This window comes from Amblyomma americanum, chromosome 5 (assembly GCF_052857255.1).
Source record: "Amblyomma americanum isolate KBUSLIRL-KWMA chromosome 5, ASM5285725v1, whole genome shotgun sequence".
In the NCBI taxonomy this organism is placed as follows: Eukaryota; Metazoa; Arthropoda; class Arachnida; order Ixodida; family Ixodidae; genus Amblyomma; species Amblyomma americanum.
The window spans coordinates 130864342-130889396 of NC_135501.1; the positions used below are offsets into that span (position 1 = coordinate 130864342).

General features: G+C 45.9%; 1 protein-coding gene across 1 annotated transcript in view; it reads left to right on the forward strand.

Annotated features, from left to right (window-relative positions):
- The first annotated feature begins 1825 nt into the window (after positions 1-1825).
- The window catches only part of LOC144134196 (uncharacterized), a 59022-nt gene continuing 35792 nt past the window's right edge, over positions 1826-25055 (forward strand). Inside the window, exons 1-6 of the mRNA XM_077667155.1 lie at positions 1826-1936; positions 3890-4060; positions 8245-8355; positions 12020-12205; positions 23960-24040; positions 24141-24231. Of these exons, the coding sequence (XP_077523281.1) occupies positions 1826-1936; positions 3890-4060; positions 8245-8355; positions 12020-12205; positions 23960-24040; positions 24141-24231 (751 nt within the window). The remainder of the gene's footprint in view (positions 1937-3889; positions 4061-8244; positions 8356-12019; positions 12206-23959; positions 24041-24140; positions 24232-25055) is intronic.

The following is a 25055-nucleotide window of genomic DNA, read 5'->3' on the forward strand; positions in this document are numbered from 1 at the left end:
TCTGGCAGTAGTTTCCTGGGGAACAGTCCAGAATTAAAACACCTCTGCAGAAATAACGTTTAGTACAAGACCAGCGGGAACATTTTGTTCAGTTCAGAGCGCATTGCATACCAGTACTGCACGTAGAGTAAGATAAGCTGAACATCAGGCAGGGGGAAGGTTGTACCCTTTAGAAAACCGGCGGATACCCGGCTGCGGCAGGGATAAAACCTCCCCTCTTGAAAGCGATGCGGATGCTCAAATAACAGGCTGCTAGGGGAAATTTAATGTCAGCAGTTAGGTACCAGTGTTTCCTAATTCTTAAATGAGGACGTTTTTTCTGGGGACGTTTTTTTTCCGGAACCCGGGTTACATATGGGTGCGAGCATAAGCGGGAAAGACGCCCGATGCTCAGTTTCCCCCATTAGGTCTTTGTCTTAGCTCACGAAATAGATGGCAGCGGATGATTCCATAGCCAAACAAGGAAAGCAGGGCAGTCACCCTGGGCATGGATTTTAGAATGTAATTTTATGGTGTCCGATGAATTACAATTTATGATATGTAGGGAGGTTTTGTTTTCCCCTGGAATCCTGATGAAACTGCCACAGCTCAGTCAATTCTAAAGGATTACTGGAAACAGGGATGGAACACTTTGATTCAGTCCAAAGCGCCTCGGGAGACCATAATCACGAGAAATATTTTAATGCAATAAGAATCGAGTTCGTTGCTTCTTGCAGCTACTGTGAAGTTAATAGCGCGAATTTTGTCATTATATTTTCAAAGATGACGCTTATACAACGGGTGTATTCTAGCTATTCACAATCTTATCAACAAAGACTCTCTGGCTAACAGAGGTGCTGGAAATAAACTATGAAGAGAGCGTCCACATATGGCAAAGAAACTGTCAAGTAAAACGTCGTGATACTGAGCAAGAGGACTTGGGGACTTGGAATGCACGAGAACAAGGGACGAAGAGAAGTATTTCTGCGCGTAACTATAGTACAATAAAGCAGGAGGGCGCATACCCAAGTAACTAATGACGGACACCAAACCACGGCCGAAATGAAATGTCAAGGCAGGGAAATGTTCATTAACGAAGTTATTTGCCCAGCAACATTTTGACCACTTCGTAAATGTCGCCGGCGTTTGCGTTGGACCGAAATCTCTTGTCGTGGAGTCAGGGGTGAAACTGTGCGGGGTGAGGGTTTGCGGAAAAGGACTTTCGGCCTAGGCAGGAATAATTAAGTGAATGGCGGGGGAAGCATAAGAATACAAGCGTGCTTCATCTATTGGAATGAGTGTCAGTTTACTAGCTAGGGAAGTAACGGTACACAAAAGGCGCCCGTGTATTGTGCGACGTCAGTGCAAGCTAAAAATCCCAAAGTGGTCGAAATTATTCCGGAGCCCTTCCCTACGGCACCTCTTTATTTATTTCTTCTCTCACTCCCTCCTTTATCTCTGCTATTACGGCGTAATTCGGGCGGCCACAGAGATCCCAGGAAGTTCCTAACATGACCAATATCATATTCACTTCATGATATTGAACACTGCACATTCCATTCCACTGCGCCGTTTTCGTCATTGAAAAACTATTTTCAACCAATGTTCAATTTTCGAACAAGGAGATATTTTTGCCTTTTCCCCAAATTGCATCTCTTATGCTTTTGGTGCTTATTTCTGCCTTGAGTGAAGCTGGAAAGTCACTGTGGCCGCCTGAGGTGCAATGCAGTATTCCGTTCACCATGCAGATATGCATAATTTAAATATAGCCACGCATCAGGTGGCTTTCTGCGTTGAGGAGCGTAACTGTCTTCCTTTTACGGCCAGTGACTTCCCGGGCTTCACGATGATTGTCGTCAAGCTGCATACCGAAAACGTCGACAACGGCGGAGACCACTGGCCCGTGGCGCCCAATCCGGACGGCGTGGACCTGACGGACCACAACGCGCTCTCCCTGGTGAGTGATAACGCTTGTGTGGGCACTTTTTCACATAGCTGCGTTCGCCGCCAACATGTGCGCCCGTCTAGTGTCACGGTGTACCGCAGTTCTCGGAATCTCCTGCTTACAACAGGCTGCTCATCACTTCACTGAACATTGCAGTACTTCGCTTCTCTAAAGCGTAGCCGCGGACCAGAACCCGCTCTCATGGGCCAGCGGGTCTGCAGGACAAGCGGTTATTAATGTAGAAAAGGTGCGGTAACTTTCTTGCTCCAGAAGCTTTCTGCTAACAGCTCGGTGAGGAACAAAAATTCCGCTGTGTATTGCATAGTTCCACTAAATTATATTTAGGTCCACCAGCGCTGCGTGGTATTAATGCGCATTGTTTATCACCTACCTGTCACGTGACTTTGTGACGTGATCGCTACCTTTCTGATGTACCAGGTGTTTCAGAGAAGCTGATCGGGGGTTTTGGATGGAGAGAGAACCTTTTTTCGGCGCGACATTGCCAGCGTTGGCGGACGCCAGAAAACAGACGAATCATGTAAACTGCTTAAGTGTTTAACTAAATTCTAATTGTTACCTTCTAACTTTTATCGAGAGGCATCTGATTGCAAATAGGGGTATGCAGCGGACCGTTAAGAATAGCCACATCAGTTTTTAGAATTTCGAAAACGAGATTACCCTCGCCGCTGTGGCTAAAGCAAATTTGGCTATATTGTGCCAAAATGTGCTCTCGGAAAGCATGTGGGCAACGCAGCTTCTCCAGTGCATGTAACTAGACGAAAAAGAGAAATTTTGTCGCAAGATAGAGCCGACGGTAATGGCGTTTTCGAAACGCTAAAAACTGATATCGCTAGTACTAACGGTGGGCTCCAAGTTCCTACTTGCAATCAGGTGCCTCTCGGTAGGAGTGAAAAAGATAAAAAGTCTATTATCCGTCGACGGGTGCGTTTTGGCGTCCGAGTGATCTCCCCGTCCTTTCCTCTTTCTCTCCTTTTCTATTTTGCTTTGCGTCTTTCTCTTCTCTCTTATTTATTTTATTACGGCCGACCGCAGGTTAGGTGCTTATTTGGTAGACAAGTCTTCAGGGCCGGTGCCAATCTTTTCCTCCCGTCTCAATTTATTTTTGAAGAGCAATATCACGTTGCTTCTTTTAAGCCGGGATGCACTAATAGACAATATACCGCTACGATACAAACCTCGCTAGTGGTGCACACACGCGCCCTAACTATATTACCCAGCACCTGGCAAGCCTTGGGCATGCGAGTAGCTAGTAGGGTCTTCTCTCGAACTCCTTGCTGCCTGGAACGGCTTGTCGGTGACAATTTTTATGATAGACTTCTGACAGCTGAACTAGGTGTTATGCGCAACACTTATTCTGAAATAATTATTCAGCAACGAAATAGTTTCCTGAAATTGACAATGTACTGTGAGCATCAGACGGCTTTTTTAATGTTCCCGGTACCAAGGGGAAAATTACATCAATGCCTGTGTGAAAGACGTAGGCCATCGCGGCAGGCAGTAAGGTAATAAACTCATTGAGCGTGGAAGCTTTAATTCCAAATAAATGTCTTTGCCGCACTTGACGCCTGTGGGGTGTTGCTAGTCCATACAAAACAATCGTGGACAAAGACATGTTTAAGCAAGAAACCGCAGATGAACGCAATTTTTCGATATAAAGTAAGATGTCACTATAACAATGAATATATCCGCAGATCAACCGACGCCAGTGCTGTATTTCTTGTAATAACGTTTTTGCTGTTGTCAAAAGCATTCCCTATTGGTTTTTATGGCGGACTTAACCACTGCCTTAATATGTGCCAGACAGTTTCTTACAATTTTTCAATTTTCAAAATTTTGGTTCGACAACGTTGGACATGCTGATAACTTATAGTCTTACAATGAATGTCGTCAGCTTCACTTAGCTCTGTGCGCCCCAATTTTCTCGCCCAAATTCTCACTCTCCAGGCCAGTATCATAGACGAGGTGAAGAAACAGCTCCTGGACGTTGCGAGACACGGACGATACGCGATGCTGTCATTCGCCATGTACGCAAGGATGTACCGCATGAAGGCGTCATGGAGCAAAGTGTCGGTCCGCGAGACTTCCGAGACCAGCCTTAACATGGACTACGCGGCGGTGAGTCAGCCTTTGTTTTATATTGAATTCGTAGTTATCATCATCATGCTTATTAGGCCACTGCAGGGCAAAGGCCTCTCCCATGTCTCTCCAATTAACCCTGTCCTTTTCCAGCTGCATCCACCTTTTGCCTGCTAAACTTACTTTCTCTTGGAATCAGTGTGCTCCCCTTAAGGACCAGCGGTTATCCTGCCTTCGCATTACATGCCTTTCCCAAGCCCATTTATTCCTCTTGATTTCGACTAGGATGTCAATAACCCTAGTTTGCTGCCTCACCCACTCGGCCCGCTTCGGGTCTCTTAACGTTACACCTATCATTTTTCTTTCCATGGCTCGCTGCGTTGTCCTTAACGTAAGCAGAACTCTTTTCGTTAGCCTCCACGTTTCTGCCCCGTAGGTGAGTACCTGTAAGATACAGCCGTTGGGCACTTTTCTCTTGAGGGAAATTAGTAAACTGCCATTCATGATGTCAGAGAACCTGCCATATGCGCTTCGCCCCATTCTTATCCTTCTAGTTATTTCCCTCTCATGATCCGGATCGGCGGTCAATACCTGCCCTAAGTAGACATATTCCTTTACCACTTCTAGGCCTTAGCTGCCAATTGTGAACTGCTGTTCTCTTGTTAGACTGTTGAACATTACCTTGGTTTTTTGCATGTTAATTTTTAGACCCACGGTTCTGCTCTGCCTGTCTAACTCATTGATCGTGATTTGCAGTTCACCTCTTGAGTGACTAAGGAAGGCAATGTCATCAGCGAATCGCAGATTATTTAGGTATTCTCCATTTACTCTTATTCCCAACTGTTCACAATTTAGGCCTCGGAATACCACCTGTCGACAGGCGGTGAATAGCATTGGCGAGATCGTGTCTCCTTGCCTCACGCCCTTCCTTATTGCTGACTTTATGGAGGACTATAGTAGCTGTGCAGTTGCTATATATATCTTCCAGTATTTTGATATTAGGCTCTTCTGCACCCTGACTACGCAATGCCTGTATGACTGCTGAGGTTTTCACTGAGTCGAGTGATTTCTCGTAATCTATGAAGGCTATAAATAGACGTTCGTTATATTCTGCTATTTCGTTATCACCTGTTTGATAGTGTGAACAGGATCTATTGTTAAATATCCTTTACGAAAGCCAGTCTGTCAATTTGGTTGATTAAAGTCTAAAGTTGCCCTGACTCTATTAGCGATTACCTAAGTAAATACCTTGTAGGGAACAATATAAGCCAATCCGCCTGTAATTTGTCATGTCTTCGGCGTCTCCTTTCTTATGAATTAAGATAATGTTTGCATTCTTCCAAGCTTCTGGTAAAGACGAGGTCATTGGGCATTGCGTAAACAGGGTGGCTAGTTTTTCTAGCACAATCTCCTTCCCACCCTTCAATAGATCTGCTGTTACCTGATCCTCTCCAGCTTCTTTTCCCCTTTCCATTGCTCCTAAGGCTGTCTTTACTTTTGTTATTGGCGGGATGACGCATTACTGTGCGTTACGGTCTCCTTCATTAACGATCTGATTACATCGGCTACTGTAGAGATTTGTGTAGAACTCTTCGATTTCTATGTAGGCCGACGGGGACCACCGGAACTGGGACGCCATATTCTTTTACGTCACCTTTGCCTATAATACTGCGGTCCAGGAAACGACACCCTTCACTCCATTTCGTTTAGTACATGGTCGCGATGCCACAACCACGCTGGATGCAGTGCGGCTGCCAGCTAGCGCTACATCCTCTGTTATGGGTGCTGCCCAATTTGTTCCTTACGTTGAGGCCGCCCGCCAACTCGCTCGACAGCGCATCCGGCACCAGCAAGTTCACGACGCTCGGCGCTACAACCTCCGCCACCGAAATGTGCGTTACCTTCCCGGCGAACAAGTCTGGGTGTGGAGCCCAATCCGCATGCAGGGACGCTCTGAGAAGCTTCTACGCAGATACTTTGGCCCCTACGAGGTGCTCCGCCAGCTCATTCAAGTAACCTACGAAGTTCTCCTTCTAGGCGGCCGACCTCCGAAGTTGTCCACGTCGCCCGGATGAAGCCGTATCACGCCCGCTAGCCCCTCGCGCCTGTATACATTACACGCTAGAGACGTGCGACTACCCTTGTGCTCCTGCCTCACATTGCTACCACACCGAGTCAGTGTCCTTCAGAGAGGGGGAGCAATGCCACACTACTAACTCCTCTAGTGGAGCCGTACCGCCGCTAAAGTGCATTTCCTGGCAGTTGGCAAGCATTGAGCCATGTCGGGGCTAGATGCTTTGTCGTCTTCATCTCTCGTGCTGCCTGCTGCTTTGCGCATCCCAACAACGTCTTGCGCGTATATGTGACGCAAGTAAATCAGCCCTGGTTACGCTAACCGTTTCTCGGTGACAATATATATGTATATATGTATGTATATATATATATATATATATATATATATATATATATATATATATATATATATATATATATATATATATATATATGTGTGTATATATATATATATATATATATATATATATATATATATATATATATATATATATACACACATATATATATATATATATATATATATATATATATATATATATATATATATATATATATATATATATAGTTATATATATATATATATATATATATATATATATATATATATATATATATATATATATATATAATACTTAAGCAGACAAGGTAAAGGAAATGAGGGGCTCGTTTTCACAAACCTCTGAAGGGAGCCAACAGTCACCGAAACCAAGGTGCTTAGGGGAACGTGTAATTTTTTTAATGTGTTGTGCTTATCAGTGGGATAATACTTCGATTAGTCTATCGCTTAAAGAAAATGACATATAAACAGCGGAAAAACAAGCAAGTCGCCGGTGGGATCCGAACCCACGACCTCTGAATATCGCGTCCGGTGCTCTACCAACTGGGCTATGGCGACGGCTGTCCAATCTGCTGCTTTCGTGGGTATTTATGTTTTGCGTGTTAGCGAAACTTGAGAGTGTTCACCAGCGCCACCCTCGTCCATAGCGGCGGACGTAGCACGTCCTGTAATACCGCGAGTGTTACATGGAACGTCATCCAACGGCGAGGCGGAAACAGTGCGGGAGCCCTCTTATGCCACCTATGACATGAAGACTGACAGGGCCGAGACCATTGTTAAGCTATTAGCAGACAAGGTAGATACATATATATATATATATATATATATATATATATATATATATATATATATATATATATATATATATATATATATATGTATATATATATAGCAGAAAAAACAACCATGCCTCTAATGGGATCCGAATCCACGACCTCCATTTTACGGCGAGAGAGTTATCTAGGTGGATTAGAAAAACGTTATTCGTTCGTATATGGACCTCAGTGCCCGCTTAAAGTAGGAGCGACTAAGGTCGATGGGCAGGGCTTTGGCGCCACAATGGACCTAACGTTGCCGAAACATGGCTGTTGCCAAAAGTGTGTTTGAGAAGGAGGTGAATGAAGATTCCAGTCAGCGGCCATCCACAGATTTATTGATTAGTGGTGGCCATTACTTTGTAAGCAGTACTAACATTACAATGCGAAAATGGAGTTTGTTTAACTTCGGAGAATGAAGCCTCCACCCTCCATAAACGTCATCCACCACCAAGTCCTCACCCGTTCACCATTCACAAGACTTCCATCCACTAAAGGCCACGCAGCTGCGAAAGAAAAATCATCTGCGAAACCGAATTCAAGGACGCACTGAGAAAGCCACCTGCTGGCCTGAAGCAATTATTACCCACCTCTAACTTATTCCCCCACGTTCTTAGCGAGGGGGCTGCCACCCAGCTGTCTCCGCCACAATCTAACTTCGTCCCGACCTCATCTCTACCCTTCATAAACACCACCCACCCACCATACCATATTCGTCCACTTTAACCTTCCATAAAAATTATCCCCAAGCCTAATTGGTAATCGGCCCTCTATTGCAAATGGTTGTTTCCTTCTATTTATTTGTAGTACCGGCCTTTGCCAGTACATTTCCAATATTGGGCCAGTTGCCTGTGCTGCTTGGGAGGAGACGTGTGTGAAACCCTGACTCAGAGTAAAGGTAAAAAGCATCAAATTCAACATCGAAGGAAAGTCTAATTACTTTCGAAGAATTGTCACCCGAGATGTCTGTATTGTTCTTGTTACTTCATTTTAAGGTATGCAAGATGAAGGCAGAAAAGGACAGCTCTGACCACGGGACAATGTACGTCGCCGATCAGCAGAAGTTCCTCGCCCTTTTTGACTCGCCCAGCACGTTTAAAGCCAAGGTATGCCGCGTGTGACCTGCTTCGGGATTTCAGAAGAGCCACGAACATCTCGGTTTAATCATATCGAGCACACAGTAGCTAGATTTGATAGATGCGTTTCACAAGCCCTGTGCACGTGAGCACGTTTTATGCAGCGGTAATGTACCGTGGTCTTCACTGGGTCCCCGCGCCTTTTTAGGATTGAGGCAACATTAAGACATGACACTAATGAGCGGGTCAGACAAATCGACAGATTATAGGCCATCGAAGAGTCGAGGACAAAATTTGCTAGGACACACAATCCTCGAACGAAGCCGATAGCTGACAGACATGGCGCCTATGTGCATAAATGATTTTATAGCGTCCTAGAGACTGCTTCTACTGATAGCACGCTGCCTCAATTTCTTCAGCGCAGGCGCCACCAGACGAGGCATCCTTAACCTCTCAAGCAAATAATGTAAGGCATCAGCCACCGTCGTGGCTCAGTTTTTGTGGCGCTCGAAAGACGTGGGTTCGATCCCGGCTGCGGCGGTCGAATTATGAATGTCAGCGCATGTTAAAAAACCTCAGATGGCGGAAATTTCTGGAGCCCTTCATTACGGCGTCCCGCATAGCCGGAGTCGCTTTGGGGACCTTAATCCCCTATAAACCTAAAGCATACAAGGCGTCGTCTTGAACATTATAAGCTGGGAAAAGAGCTTGCCTCTAGATCTGCAAGATTCATTCAGTATGATCCAGATGATTCTTGTCACAACCTGCAGAGTGGTCTATTGTCGAAACCTGAGGCTCTTAAGGGCTACGATATGCCAATGTCAGTAATAATCGTTCTCATTCCCAGCAGTCCGGCTGAACGTGGACGTCTTTTATCAGCCCTTAGAAGGACGATTTTCAATCTATACACAATGGAGTGCACCGTCTACAGACGGGGCAGAGGAATATTTGTGTGATGTAATAGCATAGGTGTAGGGGTGGGAGCTATGGAATGAGCTTTAGGTTCGTAGAAGGCTTTTTCTTTCTTACCTATAGACCTAGTGCTCTTATTTAGTCAGAATTGTCGAAGTCGCACCACTCTGCTACTCCAGGCGAGCTTTCAGAAAGGCATGAATGAACGCAAACTTTAGACCTGCAGCGGAAAGACATAAAGCGAATCTCCTACTTTCAACAACTCCCGCTAAAACACTTTTAAGCACATCATTGGACTCGTAGCTCTGCAACTAACACACTGCCCAATACAGAGCCAAAGGGTCGACAGGACGAAAAAACATTTCAGTCATGCTTACGGACTTGAATTACATGAAACTAAGAGGTCTTCTAGGATAAAGCAGATATTTTCATCGGTCGGTGTTCTACAGGCGCGCTTTGTTTTTGAAAAGTTTTTCAAGTAAATTTATATAATTTGCCACACTGAAATCATTTAGGCGCCCTTACCAAATGTTTCGTTAGTTTGAATTGGAAGTTTCCCCAAGAAAGGTTCTTGCAAATAGAAATGTGCTGTCCTTGGTCATAGAACTGATTGTCGCCCTAAGGCCTGCTTTACCGCCACCTTTACTTTATTCATTTATTTTCGACGCACTGCCAACCACAGAGGATTTTTTACAGGAGTGCGTGAATAGACGCTGAAAGTTAGATTTCTATTCCACGCTGCTGTTTACAGCCAGAACATAAATACAGAGTAGCTTAACATATGAATACGCAAACGCGGAAAATAGAATAGAAAGGTGACATCGATGTGGGAGAATTTTAATTTACTTGTGTGCATCTGCAGTGTCTAGCGAGTGCATTTAGGGTGCATTTTATTTGTACTTACGGAGTTAGAAAACTACAACCGGCATTTAGTAGGTAGGTGGTGGCGCTGTGAGATTCGATGTTTAGTGCATTGTGTAACGGCGCATGAAAACGACACACACGAGAAGAAACAGATAGGACAACGCGCGGCTTCTTCTCGCCAGAGTCTTCGTTTTTAGAGCGAGAGCGCCACTTCACTAGCAAAGCCCGAGATATGTGTGAAGCCTCAACCTTTGACATTTGACGCGGACCTTACGCAGCTGCTCCGTCAGCGCGTGGGATCGGCACCCCCCATCTCCTCACCGCTATAGATAGCTATATCGGCTGATTATAAAATCTTCCATGCGGTTGCCTCAAGTGCTTTGTCCTACCAGGTTTAACTACAGTAAACCTAACCATTTCTGTTTTGTAGTGCGCTTGCACATTGCGTTTTACATCGAGTCGTCAGCTTATCGGCTCCCTGTGGGGAGAAATGGGGTCGAGATCGGCCTAGCAGAATAATAAAGAAAAATGGTCGGGTGCTACCTGCTGTCTAAACTGTCAACGTACTGCAATAACCCGTAGTGAAATATGAAAACCACCAATTCGATCCTGATGCGTGTCCGACAGATTAGCATGCGGGTTTTTCGTTAGGAGTAAAGTATACGAGAAAACAATGCGTGTTCTCAGTGCCTATCTGACGCAGTGCGAAAAGTGCAAAGTGTGCCGCTGCGCTGTACAATGCGTGGCAAATGCACCTCCGTACTTCGCATTTGAGTCCTGTAACTGCTTAGGAAATGGCGCAGTATCTGTCTCGTATGTCGGCGGACACCTGAACCGCGCCGTAAAGGAAGGAATAAAAGAGGGAGTGAAAGAAGAAAGGAAGAAAGAGGGGCCGTAGTGGAGGGCTCTGGAATAATTTCGACAAGCTGGGGATCTTTGACGTACACTGACATCGCACAGCACAGTCCACCGTAGTCGACAGGTCTCAGTTTGCATGGAAAGGGCTCGAAATTTTAGAATAAGGCGGCCGTTCTTACTCTGTGAGGGTCAAATACACTAGCTGTGACTCTCTGTGGCCAAGCCAATTTTCTGCCATCAAAAATCAAATCATTACTGACTTCAAGGGACCACTGCATTATTCATTATGTCAAAGTCATCTCTGTTCTTGCAGCGGATCCCGGGGTATCGTATACAAAACGTATCTATCACCATTGCTGACACTACAAAAACGTGCCTTGAAAACCATAGGATTACCTACTTCGTAAAGTTCTAACATTTTTTTACGCAATGCAAATAATGTCGTTCTCTACCATACGCGACTACGAAATAGTTCTTATGGTTTATAATATTATAAATACCAAATAGCCCTTAGTACATTCAGTATTCCCGTGGGCAACACTAGACAAGCCAGTAATGGCAATTTAAATCTTCCAATCTGTTATAATGTATAAAAAGAAAGACGAAAAGAATTTACAGGAGCTAACAATTGACACTCGTTGCCAATTGAAATAAAGCAAGCTAGGAATTTTTAAACTGACGTGCAAGAGACATTTTCTGGGTATCGAAGCAAGGCTACAAAATTAGTTTTTCTTCAATGAGTTCGTGACTGCTAACCTATATATTATTTTGTACTGGAGCGCTGACTATCATTGGCTATCGGTACAAATATCTGTGTATAAATTTAGTTCATGTCATTCAATAAAACTTCTTGATTGATTGATTGACTAGTTAACATGCTTTGCCTGTTTTCGAGGTCCGCCAACAATAGAATTAATATGCTGCAAAAAGCTTCCCTTTAGATCAAAAACCCTATATGAAAAATAGTCACCTTTACAGAAGCACCTCATATTTCAAAGAAATGACGCTGCCGTAGTTGTATTGGCTTTTAATCTGGTCCTCTGTCGGCACCTGTCCGCAGACTAAGGCGAGGCTCAACGTTATGCCGAAGAACTTCACCGGACTAGCTGTGTATAACGGGGAGATGGACGACTCCGAGGACGCCTGCGGAAAAGGAAGATTCCCTCGGCTTCGAGCTATCAAGCGGGCGCTCGCGGCTTCACCGCAGCTAAAGGAGGACCTGGGAAAAGGGGGTCCTGGAAAAGAAGTCCTAGTTTTTATGACACTTTCCATGTGTCAGTTTTGCCTGAATTTCTTCTCGACATTGCAAGACAAATACGTAGGATAAATGGCGGATGACAGTTAAGTTTCACGAGCTTGAGCAGAACATTACTAGTCAGGAGATTGAAATGAAGGGCCTAAAACGCGTGGTGATTATTTATAGAACTGGGATAACGTGAATATGACACGACTAGCTGACGTCAAAAAATAAACGGTAAGTGATCCTCTAGGAATTCAAAGAAGACTTGTGGGCGCGGAGAAGGAACTCCTATTCACTAAACTCGGTTGCCGACTTACATCTGCGACCTCTGTCTATTGCAGCTGCTCTTGCGCTAGCTTACCGGCTGCCTGCGAAACAGAAGCAATCTGGAATTAACATGTTGCAAAGAAACCGAAAAGGACCGATTGAAATTGAGGCGGAAAGAATTCATTCACAAAAATTCATACATTGGAGAAATTTCGGGCAACGAACAATATGGTAAAAGACAAGGGGAGAGGCGTAATATTTTTCTTGGTAAGGCAACGATAAATCTGATACCTTTCAGGTTAAGGGAAAACATCGGGCCAGTGTGCCGGCGACGCTTAGTTTGTTCTTGTGTGCTTGAGAAAGAGTGAAGAGCAAATAGCGATCTCTTCATCGTCAACTTTTTAATGAACAGCAATCTCTTTATAGCCCTTGTGTGTAAAGAAATACTTTCACGCAGTAGTGGCTCCAGTCCGGCGTGTAGGAAGGGAGCGAAGAGGCCAGGCTCAACGTTATGCCAAAGAACTTGAACGGACTGGCTGTGTACAGCGTGGAGATGGATGACTACAAGGACACCTGCGAAAAAGAACGATTCCCTGGCCTTCGAGCCATCAAGGCGGCGCTATAGGAGGACCATTGAAGTCGTGTAAATGCCGCTCTCGGCCGTGGTCATTTTAAAGGCGGCAGGCAACTAGAGGCAACTAAGTTGCTAGAAGATTTTGGAATAACGTAGAATCTGCTCCGCATATAAGGAATGAGTCGAGATAAATCTGGTCATGTATTGCTTCACAAAGCGAAAAGCGGTGTGCCGGCAGCTTTGAAGAATGAAAAAGCACTACACAGACTGGCGACATTTATCCCCCCTCAAATAAGCATCGATCCGATGCTTTAAAACAAGCAGGCAGGCTAGAAATATGTAAGCCGGATTGTGCAAAATAGAGTAGGAACACTGAGTCCTTTAGCGCGCATAGTATGGCTTTAAACAGACGACATAGAAAACTTTAGGTAGCACTCGGCGTCGCTGGGGGACAGTCATTTCGTCAGGATCGACTCAATAGACGAGTTCACTTAGCAGAAGAAACATGTACGGGCCGAAATAGAGGCACAAAAGCTTTTCACCGAATTCACGGCGGTGAATCGGCGTCCAAACTCGGACTCTCTCTCCGGGCTTGTATTCTGCGTTGTGTCTTAAGTTGTAGCGTGTGGCGTCAGTCAGCTGCTGGTCTGTGATCCGTAGTCGGGCACGTCTAGGGCTACTTCTGTGGGGTGAAGGTAGGCCCGGCGACATCGGCGTTATCTTCTTCGGTAACGGTGGGCAGCATGGCTTATAGCCTGGTCGTAACCCTCCCTGCCTAAAATGCGTCACATGGGTGGCCTTCTGTGCTGCGGCGTGGTAGGGGAAGACGTCCTAATGCAGGATGACGTCCCAGGTCTTGAGTTTGGTATCGACGTACATGGCGAGCATATCGGCGATGGTTCTGTTCAGGCGTTTCGTCAATCCGCTGGTCTGCAGATTATATGCACTTGTCGTCTGGTGACTTGCTTTTCTGTAACGCAGGACGTGTTGCGTCAGTTGTGTCGTGAATACTGTTCCTCTGTCCGTGATGAGCCCATCCGGAGCGCCGTGTCGCAGCTGAATGCACTCAACGAAAACTTGGCGACATCATACGCTGTTTCGTTGGGTAGGGTTTTTGCCTCAGCGTGGCGGGACAGGTAGTTGGTCGCTATGACGGTCCACTTATTTCCATATATTGACTTTGGGAAAAGGCCAAGCAAGTCCATTCCGATATGCTGAAAGGGCCTTGAGAGGTTCAATGGTGTTCAGGAATATTGATGGTCGGTTGGCGAGTGTGCTTCGCCACTGTAAATCTCGGCAGGTTTTCAGATAAGGGGCGACATCGGCAGAGCTGGGGCCAGTAATACTTGTCTTGAATGCGGCGCAGGGTTCGAGAAAACCTGAGATGTCCAGCGGCCGGCACATCATGTGAAGCCTGTAGAACTTCTTCGCGGAGTCTTGAAGGTACAACACGGATGAAGGCTGTTTTGTTGGATGCGAAGTTCTTCACGAGGAGATACTTTTGTACACAAAACGAAGACAGTCCTCGATTGAACGAGGCGGGGGATTAAGGAAACTTGCCTTCGAAGTACGTTGCGCCAGCTCACCGGCCGCCTGCGAAACAGGAGCGATCTGGAATTAATATGTTACCAAGCAACCGAAAACGAACGAGTGAGTTCAGGCGGTGCTTTACGTTGGGGTCTGAGCGTTTCTGCGGTCCCAGGAAGGCATCTTCATTGTCGTCCGGCGACGGTGCATCTAGAGGGGCTCGTGACAGGCAGTCGTCGTCAGAGTTCTTGCGTCTGGAAGCGACGGTGACGCCGTACTCCTGGAGGCGCATGCTCCATCCAGCGAGGCGGCCGCAAGGGTCCTTCGAATTGGCAAGCCAGCACAGTGCGTGGTGACCGCTGAGCACCTTAAACTGTTGTCCGTAGAGGTAGGGGCGGACTTTAGACGTAGCCGAGATGGTGGCAAGGCACTCATTCTCGGTTGACAAATAGTTAACCCCAGGCCTTCTACGGGGAACGGCTAGCGTATGCGATTACTTTCTCCACTCTGTCAGATTTCTGAATGAGGACGGTGCCTAGGCCCACGCAGCCTGCGTCGGTATAAATTTCAGTCTCGATGTTTCCATCAAAGTGCACAATGATTGGTGGCGACTGTAAACTACCTTGAGGGCTTCTGCTAGCGGCGCTTCTTACTTAAGTGACCTGCCTGCCTTGGTTGAGCCAGATGCTCGATGATGCGCGTAAAGATATTGACAAACCGTTGGTATTAACCGCACAGTCCGCGGAATCTGCGCGCAGCTTTCTTATCAGCCGGCGTTGGATACAGAACGATAGCAGCTGTTTACTGTGGGTCGGGGCATACTCACTAAAATGGCAGTTTTTTGCTTTAATTGAAAGCTTAGGCCAGACGACCTGATGTCCTCTAGTACTTTTCTAAGCCTTTTTAAATGGTCTTCAAGGTGCTGGTTCTAGGCGAAGAGATGTCATCTAAGTATACTAGGCAAATTTGCCACTTGCGGCCTGCAAGCACCGTATCGATTACTCGCTGATACGTCACTGGTGCTGAACGGAGATCAAATGGCATCACTGAGTGCGGAATGTGGTCTTTTCGCGATCTCTTTCATTTGCCTCAAATTGCCAGCAGCCGCTCTTGACGTCCTTCGATGAGAAATGGTGGGCGGTAAAGTTTAGCCGGCTAATTGTGTCTTCGGTGTGGGGTAGTGGGTAGACGTCCTTCTTCATGTTATTTAAGCGGCGGTAATAGATTCATAATCGAAGGGCATCGCGTTTCTTCACTAGAAATACCCATGTCGCCCAGGGACCCTTCGATGGCTAAATGACGTCATCGCGACGCATTTCGTCCACTTGGTCCCGGATGGCTTGTTTTTCTGGCGGCGAAGCAGGTTATGGTCTCTGGTGGAGAGTTCAGGCGAGCTGGTCAGTTACAATGCGATGGTTTGAAATCAGTGGTTGTCGGGCCTTCGGCGGTGACTAAAAGCACTCGCTGTATCTTCGAAGCAGATTGCGGATCTGGTCTTCTTTGTTCAAGAGCATGGCGGTGTTTATGTCAAATACGTGCTAGTGATCTTCCTTAGGTGTATCTTCTGGATCTCCATCCAAGAGGGAATAGACGTCGCGAACTCCGGATATTTCGTTGAGGTAACCAATCGTCTTTCTTTTGTTAACGTGCCGGTATTCTTCACTGAAGTTCTTATGCAGCACTTGAGCTTGACCATTGCAGAAAGGTGCAATGCCCCGTGCGATGCCGATTCCTCGATCTAGAAGCAACTCCTTGTTCCCTTCGATGAGAGCCTCCGTGTTCTTGGCATCCGTGGCACCTACGATGACTATGACGCTTGATCGGGGTGGGATGCTCACATGTTCATCGACAACACTTAGGGTAAGATGCTGCTTTATGGTTTTCATCGAATGGATGGCTTCGTCCATCGAAAGTGATGAGCTTGAATCCTGATGCTTATTTCGAAAATTTATGCCAATATTACGCCGAGGGAACAGGGCTGTAAAACTTTGAAGATCGCAAGACAGGTATGTCCCGTGGCAGTCATTCGCGCTGTGCATATTCCTGACGACGTAATGAAGGGTCCTCCTGCGAATTTGTGGGTCGTCCCAAATAGTCGTGACATTCCTCAACTGCGCAACAAATATTCCATTCATCACTGATCAATCGGATTCTGTGTCGAATACAGCGGTAACTTTCAGCTCGTCAATAGCCGCCTTTAAGTCACATGTCCTGACATTTGCGCTGCAGATCGTCCACAGCGTCGGGTCATGTCTTCGGCGGGTATGTGGATTTTGGATAGGACGTGTGGTCGGGGCTTCTGGGTGGCGGTGTCCATTTCAAGTTCGGTCGCGTCATGGTCGAGCTCGTGTTTGTGAGCAGCGTCGGCGTCGCAGATGCGCTGTCTTGATGCGTGCTGGTCGGTGTAGGATCTTCGTCGTTTCGCTGGTGAGCAAGTTTGTCTGCAATGGTCACTTTCTTTTATTTCCCCTGCGGTGGCTGAGGGGATCTTCCGCGCAGAGCCGCTGCGTAGATCCGGCCCGGCGACGCAAAACGGGGCACGGACGGTGATGGTGAGCGGGAGAGACGACTAGATGACACGTACTCCTATTGACGCAGGTACTTGTCGATATCCCACGGTCTTTGGCCAGGACGGGCTCATGCTGCATTTACAGGGATACCACGCAAGGCCATTTTTTTGTGTGGGAGCATTGCGGAAGAATGATGCCGTTTTCGCCACAATAGAGGCACAGTGCGCGGCGCTGGTGGGGGTTCTCCTGAGGTCAGCTTTTGTTGGGTGATCTTGCAACTTTATTTATTTCAAAATACTGCAGGCAGCAGTGCTGCCCAGACAGGAGAGGGTTACAAAAGGTAAGCTTGCAAAGAACGCTCAAAGGTGTTAATGTTAGTACATTCAACAACCGAAGCAGGCAGGCGATTCCATTGTTCGATTGTGCATGCGAGAAGATTTTTGGAACTGCTTAGTCCTGGCATTGTATAGCCTTATCACTTTTGTGTGGTTCAGCCTTGATGATCTTTGTGGTGGACAAAGTAAATACGAATCACGTGGCAATCCTGTTTTGTTAGGATATAATAAGTGCAAAAATTTTAACCTGGCGATCTGGCTGCTCATCTGGAGTGGCTCCAAGTTATGCTGCCTCAACATATTAGTAACGGAAGATAGTTACCGGTAATGGGATGAGATGAACCTGGCTGCATGACGTTGGATGCGCTCCACCTGCTCGACGTTTTTTACATGATTCGGATCCTACACAATAGAGGCGTACTCTAGGACCGGTCGAATCATAGTGCGATATGCTACAAGTTTTAACGCTCGATGGGGATCCTTTTAATTTCTTGCATAGGTAGCATAATTTCCTGAATGATTTCGAGCATATATCATGGAGATGCATAACGCATTTAAGATTGGTAGTAATTGTCAGGCGTACATATTTAATGGATGTGACTGCATTTATGCTTTGATCTCCAATTTAATAAGCGTATTGTAGGGGATGTTTTTAGTTGTAATTGTCATTGACGCAGTTTTAGAAAAATTGATTTTCAGCGCTCTTTGTTCACACCTGTCCGCGAGTTTACATAAATTGGTATTTAGTAGTTGCTGACAGGAAGAATTCTTGAGGACTGAATAAATGACACAATCATCGGAAAACAATTTTACAGTGATATCTTCATCAACATTTTGAGCAATATCATTCACATATATGAGGAACAAAAGCGGTCCCAGCACAGATCCCTGCGGTACACCGGACAGAACACGCACTCGGACCTCACTCCACCACATTCAACAAACTTTCTGCTTTTCTGTAGGTACGCTTGCAAACATCTGATAAGAATGTCTGGCATCCCGATTTCTTATAGCCTCTCAATAAGCAAGTCCTGCGGCACACAATCAAATGCCTTGGATAAATCCAGGAAAATTGCTTCTATTTGTTAGCGGTTATCAATGGCCAGATAAAAGTCATGAATTACGGATAATAGCTGCGTTGAAGTGGACACGTTTTTACGGAACCCATGCTCAAATTCAACAAAAGAAGTTGACCGATTCAAGGTAGTTGGATATATGATGAGCTATTATGTGCTCAATTTGCAACACGTACATATAAGTGAAATAGGCCGGTAGTTTCCAGCATTAACTTTTCACCGGACTTAAAGACTGGCACTACTATTGCGACTAACCAGTCACTAGGCAGGCAACTTTGATCAAGTGAGGCAATAAAAATCACGTATAGGTAGTAAAAAATAATCTCAGACTAACGATGGAGAAAGGCATTAGGAATGACATCGGCGCCATTTGACTTTTTTGATTTATATTTAATAAACGTGGATATATTCCCTCGCGGCTTAGAACTAAATTCGGCATCTTAAAACAGGAAGGAAATGCATTAACACTGGTGCGATATGATGAGGTAGAAATCTGAGCGAATGCTCTTTGAAACGTAATATTTAATTCATTAGCAATGTCATTAAAATCTGAATTAACATTACCATTAATACGTAGCTGATCAACACTCTGCTTACTACCGGAAAGAAAGCGCCAATATTTGCCAGGAGAATATTTTATAAAACAAGCAAGGGTATTCTCATAGAAGTTCTTGAGTGTATTTCGCAGTTTGGAAACCAGATTTTTGAGAGCATGCAGGTTAGCCTTACAACCCTTTGATTTCCGTTTCCGTGCTCAGCACCGCTTCAGGTGGATGATATCACGGCTGATCCAAGGGTTGTGATGCCTCGTTTTCTTACGCCGGACAGGAATATATCTGTTAATGCATTCCTTGACCGTATTCTTGAACCTTTCCAAAGGAGCGAGACGTCACCTCCGTGTTCGAACTTGGGAAATTTAAAGGGCAAGGTATCAAGAACCGATTCGTCATCTCCAGCTGAAATATCACGAAACGTTTTAAGAGAAGGCAGTACTTTGCTCCCATGTGCGTTTAAATTTATATGGACTGACTTGTGATCAGCGATGCCTTCCGTGATGGACAGATTACAATCTTCTGCAAAATTTTAAAGAAATATGAGATCAAGGGTCGTTGCAGTTGTTTCTGTCACACGTGTAGGAGAAGTAACCAGCTGTGTTAGGTCATGAGGAAAAGCTGCATCAAGGAGAAGACGTGCACTCTCGGCATCATGCGATTCTGTTATTTTTAAAGAGTTACAATTTATACCGGGCAAGTTTAAATCACCGGCTAGCACAAATCTTTGATTAGGTCTTATTAAGCCTTCAAGATGATCAGTCAGTTCTGCTATGAAGGATACTGGGCTTCGGGAGGATCTAGAAACGACGCCGAGTAGAGTGAAAAAGTCGCGATAGCTGATTTTACACCACATGCTGTCGTGATCTATAATCTGATCGACTAAGACGCATTCAATTTCTTTTTTCACTATCACAGCCACTCCACCCCCTCGCCCATTGCGATCTCACCGCACTATCTTATAGGAAGGGGGCACAATTTCAGAGTCAGTGATTTGGGATGACAGCCATGTTCCAGTAACTGCCAGTATATGGGTATCATGAAGAAAAATAACGTCTTCAAGTTGACTTGCTTTGTTAGCAGGACATCTTGCAATTAATAAAGAAAAGCGGAGTGATTTGGGGGAGTGGGTGATTGATATTTTTGGGGCAATGCATACGGCTCATGGCGCTGAGTGGGAGGACGCCTTTGGCTGCGAACCGCGGCAGTGTAAGTCATGGCCTGGGGCTATGTGTCCTTCCAAGTGCCAGTGTCGAAGTGCAAAGTGTCGAAGTGCCAAAGTTCCGAAGTGTCGAAGTGCAAAGGGCCAGTTGCACTTCTCGCACCATATTCATGAGGCTCGCTGCTTGAGCATGTGGGGATGTTGGCAGCAGTCGTCGTAGCTCTTCGCTGACGATTTCGCGGGTAACTCCCCGCGAGTTGGGACTAGGTGGGGGTCGTCGTGTCTGCACCAATGGAAGAGGCATAAGCTGTGCGGTTGTACTGCCGAGTCCGGACATCGAGGGTCTTCTCGATCGTGCAGGCTCCTTGCATGAATTCCTCGACAGTTTTTGGCGGCTGGCGGACGAGGCTAGGAAAGTGTTGTTCTTTTACGCCGTGCGTAAATAATTGAACTCTCTTATCTGTGATCTCGTGGTCGACGCGTCAAAACAGGCGCTTCATCTGTTCGACGTATCCGCGGACGGGTTCGTTCGGAAGCTGGATCCCGGACTCGAGTTGTTCGGTTCTTTCTTTCCTCACGATACTGGTGAATACATTCAAAAGTTGCTTCTAGAATAACTCTCATGTCGCTAGGAACGACTCGTGGTTTTCAAACCATTTACGTGCTGAGCCTCTAGGAAGAAAAAAACACGCCTCCCATTTTCGCTGCATCATCCCAATTGTTGGATAATATCATGTGCTCAAATTGGTCCAGTTATTTTTTGGGGTCTTCGCCTAGGGATGTATTGAAAGTTGGCGGCACCCGCGGCTGCTGCAGTATGATTGGGGCCGGCATCTTAGGTGAAGTTGTGATGCTCGTAGCATCGTCTTTTTTAGTCGGGTGCGGTCCGGCAGGGTGTCGAACTCAGGCTGCTCTCCCTGGAGACGTCGGCCTGCTCGGTCAACTGGCGGCTCCTGCTTCGGTGCGAAGCGCAGAGGGCTGGCGTCACGACTTGCAGGGGGTGTCCGATACATGGACGGCAACCCCGTACCTTTACTAGATGTGCATAATGGTGACGGCAGTCTGGCATGCAGGAAGATATCTAAAATGGTTTACGAACGAAATTATTTAGTAGGCTGACTTGCGCCTAAATGAGTTGGCGGTGACGTAGCAACAAGCCTGCTTGGCAGTCGTCGAAAAGAATTCCCGCCGCTCTCAGCCATGCTGTCTTTAAAACTATTAGCTAACTTTAGAGATGCGGCGTGCAAAGTTAACACAACACTTTGGAACAACGTATAATCAGCTCCGCCTGGAAGAGATCAGTGTAGATAAACCTTGTCGCGTCTTGCAAGCAAAACGATAAAGCAGCGTGCGGCAGCATTGAAGAATGAAGCAGTACACAGACTCGCGGCAATATTCTGTGCATTACCTGCACTTCCTCGTACAGTAGAGAACGTGCAGCGCATAATCAAGTTTTGTCAAAAAAAATGTTTCACGGTACACTGCATGCCAGCATGCCAGCATATATCCTGCATGCCAGGACTGCTATGACGGGACACATGGCACTGAAGACGATATATTATGGGAATGCACTAGCAAACCCCCTCCGACTACACACTTGCCAGATCCTTCGGCGGAGGAATGGGAGAAGCTGTTAGCCAGTTCTAGAAAAAACAACTCAGCTGGCCCTCATCATTCGAGCTCAAAAGGTAGCCCCCGACTGAAGGCCATCCTGCACTCTCCCCGGCCCCATCCTTACATTCCATTGTGTGGCAATAAAGTTGCAACCACCACCACCACCCCTAATTTAGCGAGAGGAATTTAGAGTTCCTGTTGCCTCAGTAACGACGGCACATACCCACGTTGGTGGATAGGCCAGGGTTTGGTGCGCATCCGGACAAAAGAAAACTCATCCACTTTTGGATTAAGCGGCTCATGAATTGAGGTAAAGGAGTATGTGAGAAAAATTAATCATGAATTTTGAGAGATCTTCAGGAATTTGCTTAAACTGCAAGGAACTATCGTGCTGTGCATTGCACGTCGTCATCTTCACCAACATCCACTGAGCCACGAATGAGCCTATCAGGATAATCACATGATTTCGCACGTCTACTCGGTTTACCCACGTTAAAACCATACCACTTATTATGTGAAAAGTTGTTTTTGACGATAGCAGATGGCGCAGTAACTTCCTCAAATCTCGGTGGGCATCTGAACCCCAATCTAATGGAAGGGGTAAAAAGTATGGAAAGGCATACAAGTGAGGGCGTTCGACGTAATGTGTCTGGAAGTGCGTCATAAAATCTATCACCGTTTCTAGATAGTACTCTAACACAATCCCCTTAAGATATTCTCAACGTGCACACACATAATACCCTCGGAAGTTGGTGCAAACGAAAGAGGTTAACTGAACGCCTTGATCCAACCAATGGCCTAATGAAATGCTAAAGTAGAGCTCGAAAAGGCGGGACAAAACGCAACTGCAGCGTCAGCACCTTCTTTCAAACATAAACAGTAACTGGCCAAAGAGTAACTATTTACGAGACGGCTACTCTTATATCTAAGTAATCTGCAATTCGCTGATGAGATTGCCTTGCTGAGTCACTCAGGAAATGAACTGCAAAGCATGATCAATGAGTTAGATAGGCAGAGCAAGCAGCACGTTGAAGCTAAAAACGAACATACGGAAAACAAATTTATTGTTCAACAGTCTCGCAAGGGAACAGCAGTTCACAATTGGAAGTGAGGTGGTGGAAGTGGTAGGGGAAAACGTCTACTTAGGCAGGTAGAGACCGCTGATCAGGATCAGGGAAGCGAAATATTTAGAAGAATAACAAGAGGATGAAACATATGGCAGGTTCTCTCCGATTGTGAATGGAAGTTTACCAGTATCCTTCAAGAAAGAGGTGTGTAATAGCTGTATCTTACCCGTGTTGAGCTATGTGGCAGGAACGCGTAGGCTAAGGAAAGGATTCAGCAGAGGTTGAAGACAATGCAACGATCTATTTAAAGAAAGATGGTAAGTGTAACTTTAAAAGACCGGAAGTGATCAGAGTGGGTGAGGGAACATCGTAACGACATCCTAATGGGAATCAAGAGGAATACATGGGCTTGAGAAGGGCATGTAACGCGAAGGCAAGATAACCGCTGGTACTTAAGGAGAGAATTCCAAGAGAATTCAACCGTAGCAGGAGGCGGCAGAAGGTTAGGTGGGCGAATGGGATTAAGATATTTGCGGGGATAAGCTGGCCGCAGCTGGCAGAAGACAGGGATAATAGGAGAGACGTGGGAGATGTTTTTGTCTTGCAGTGGGTGTAGTCAGGCTGATGATGATGATGACCCTTATCGTGTTCGCGTTATGTTCTTGCCAGCGCGCTTCAAGCAAGGAGAACTCGAACAAATCCAAGAGAAAGTCCTGCGAAGCGCCAAACTGGCGTTGCACCAAATATGAAAATCTGGAGGAAGAAAATTTTCAGGATCCCACCATTGGATAACAGCTCTGCCCAAAGGCTTCATCGTCATTATCAACATCGCGGCATTATAGAAATCAATCAAAACGACACTTTATTTTTATTCGGAGTATCAAGACTGACAAAACTGAAGATTCAGCTCGTTTTTCCGTGTGTGGTCTGTGTGTAGGTGGCAGTGAAGCCATGTGATCAGCCTGGAACGTTTTGTAAATGAGATGCAGCATATGACAAAGAAGAAGGGTGACACCGCACCCCTTTGCCACTACACCTCGGCCAATTCGTCCATGTGCGTATGCGCAATGTTTTTAGAGGAAGAAGAAGTTTTATTCCGCCACAAAACAACCGCCACCATCTTCCGGAGCTCGCGGCTGCACAAACAACTTACATAAGGTAATTACGAATGTAAGAAGACGCCAGAAGGCGGTACGACAATAACCCACAATCTGGGTGATAGATTGATCGATTGTTCGACTGGAACCTGTCTTTACAGTGGGTACGCGCAACTTCTGCATTTAAGGACAACATATCTACCACGGTCTTTCTCGGTCTGGCAGCCCAGTTCCTCAGACTGCAGCCCATGGGTAAGCCTGGTTATATTTTATCTCGCTGCCCCCTCCCCTTCCTCCTCATAAACAAGTATACACGTGAGGATCGAGGAGGGCACGTTCTAAAGGTGGTAAACTTTATATCTACAAATAACTCCTCCTCTTCTCTCTATTCTTACGTAGCTCAGCTTTTGTGTGTATGCAGAGGACGACCGTTCCCTGGGCGTCCTGGCACATAACCGCAAACAAACGTGATATACTTGTCAAGGTGAGGAGTGTAATTGTATACGAAAGCTGGGCGAATTAATAAAACGCGGCGAGTGGTCAGAACATGTTTAGGCTCGTCGGCAGCCGCCAGTGAGCAAATGGCCTGGTCGCTTCCCACGGAAGCTTGAAACAAGCAGCTATGTGAGCAAACAAGAGCTACCTGTTCGAGCAAACCAAATGGGTAGGAAATGGAAAGTGGAGAATTGGAGCCTCTGGAGGAACTCCCTAAACAGCTATGACAATAATGAGACATGATTTGCAACGGGGTCATGATATTATACAAGGGCTTAATTTTAGTGACCGATGAAACACTAAATAGATCACGTTCATTATTTTTCACATGGACTATCTATGTTTCATGAGTCCTTGATGTCGATTACTAGCATTATCTCTTATATGACACAATAATTTGGTGTTTTGATGCGTGCGCGCTGAGATCTACAGGCTCCCTTACTACCACCATAGCGACACTGTTTTGTGATTATCATGTCATTTCTGGTCAATGACGCGATCTTCACAAAATAAGCCCTTCCCTGCTGACGCTGCCGATATATTTTGTGACAGGGCGCTCTATATGCCAGACCTTACTAAAA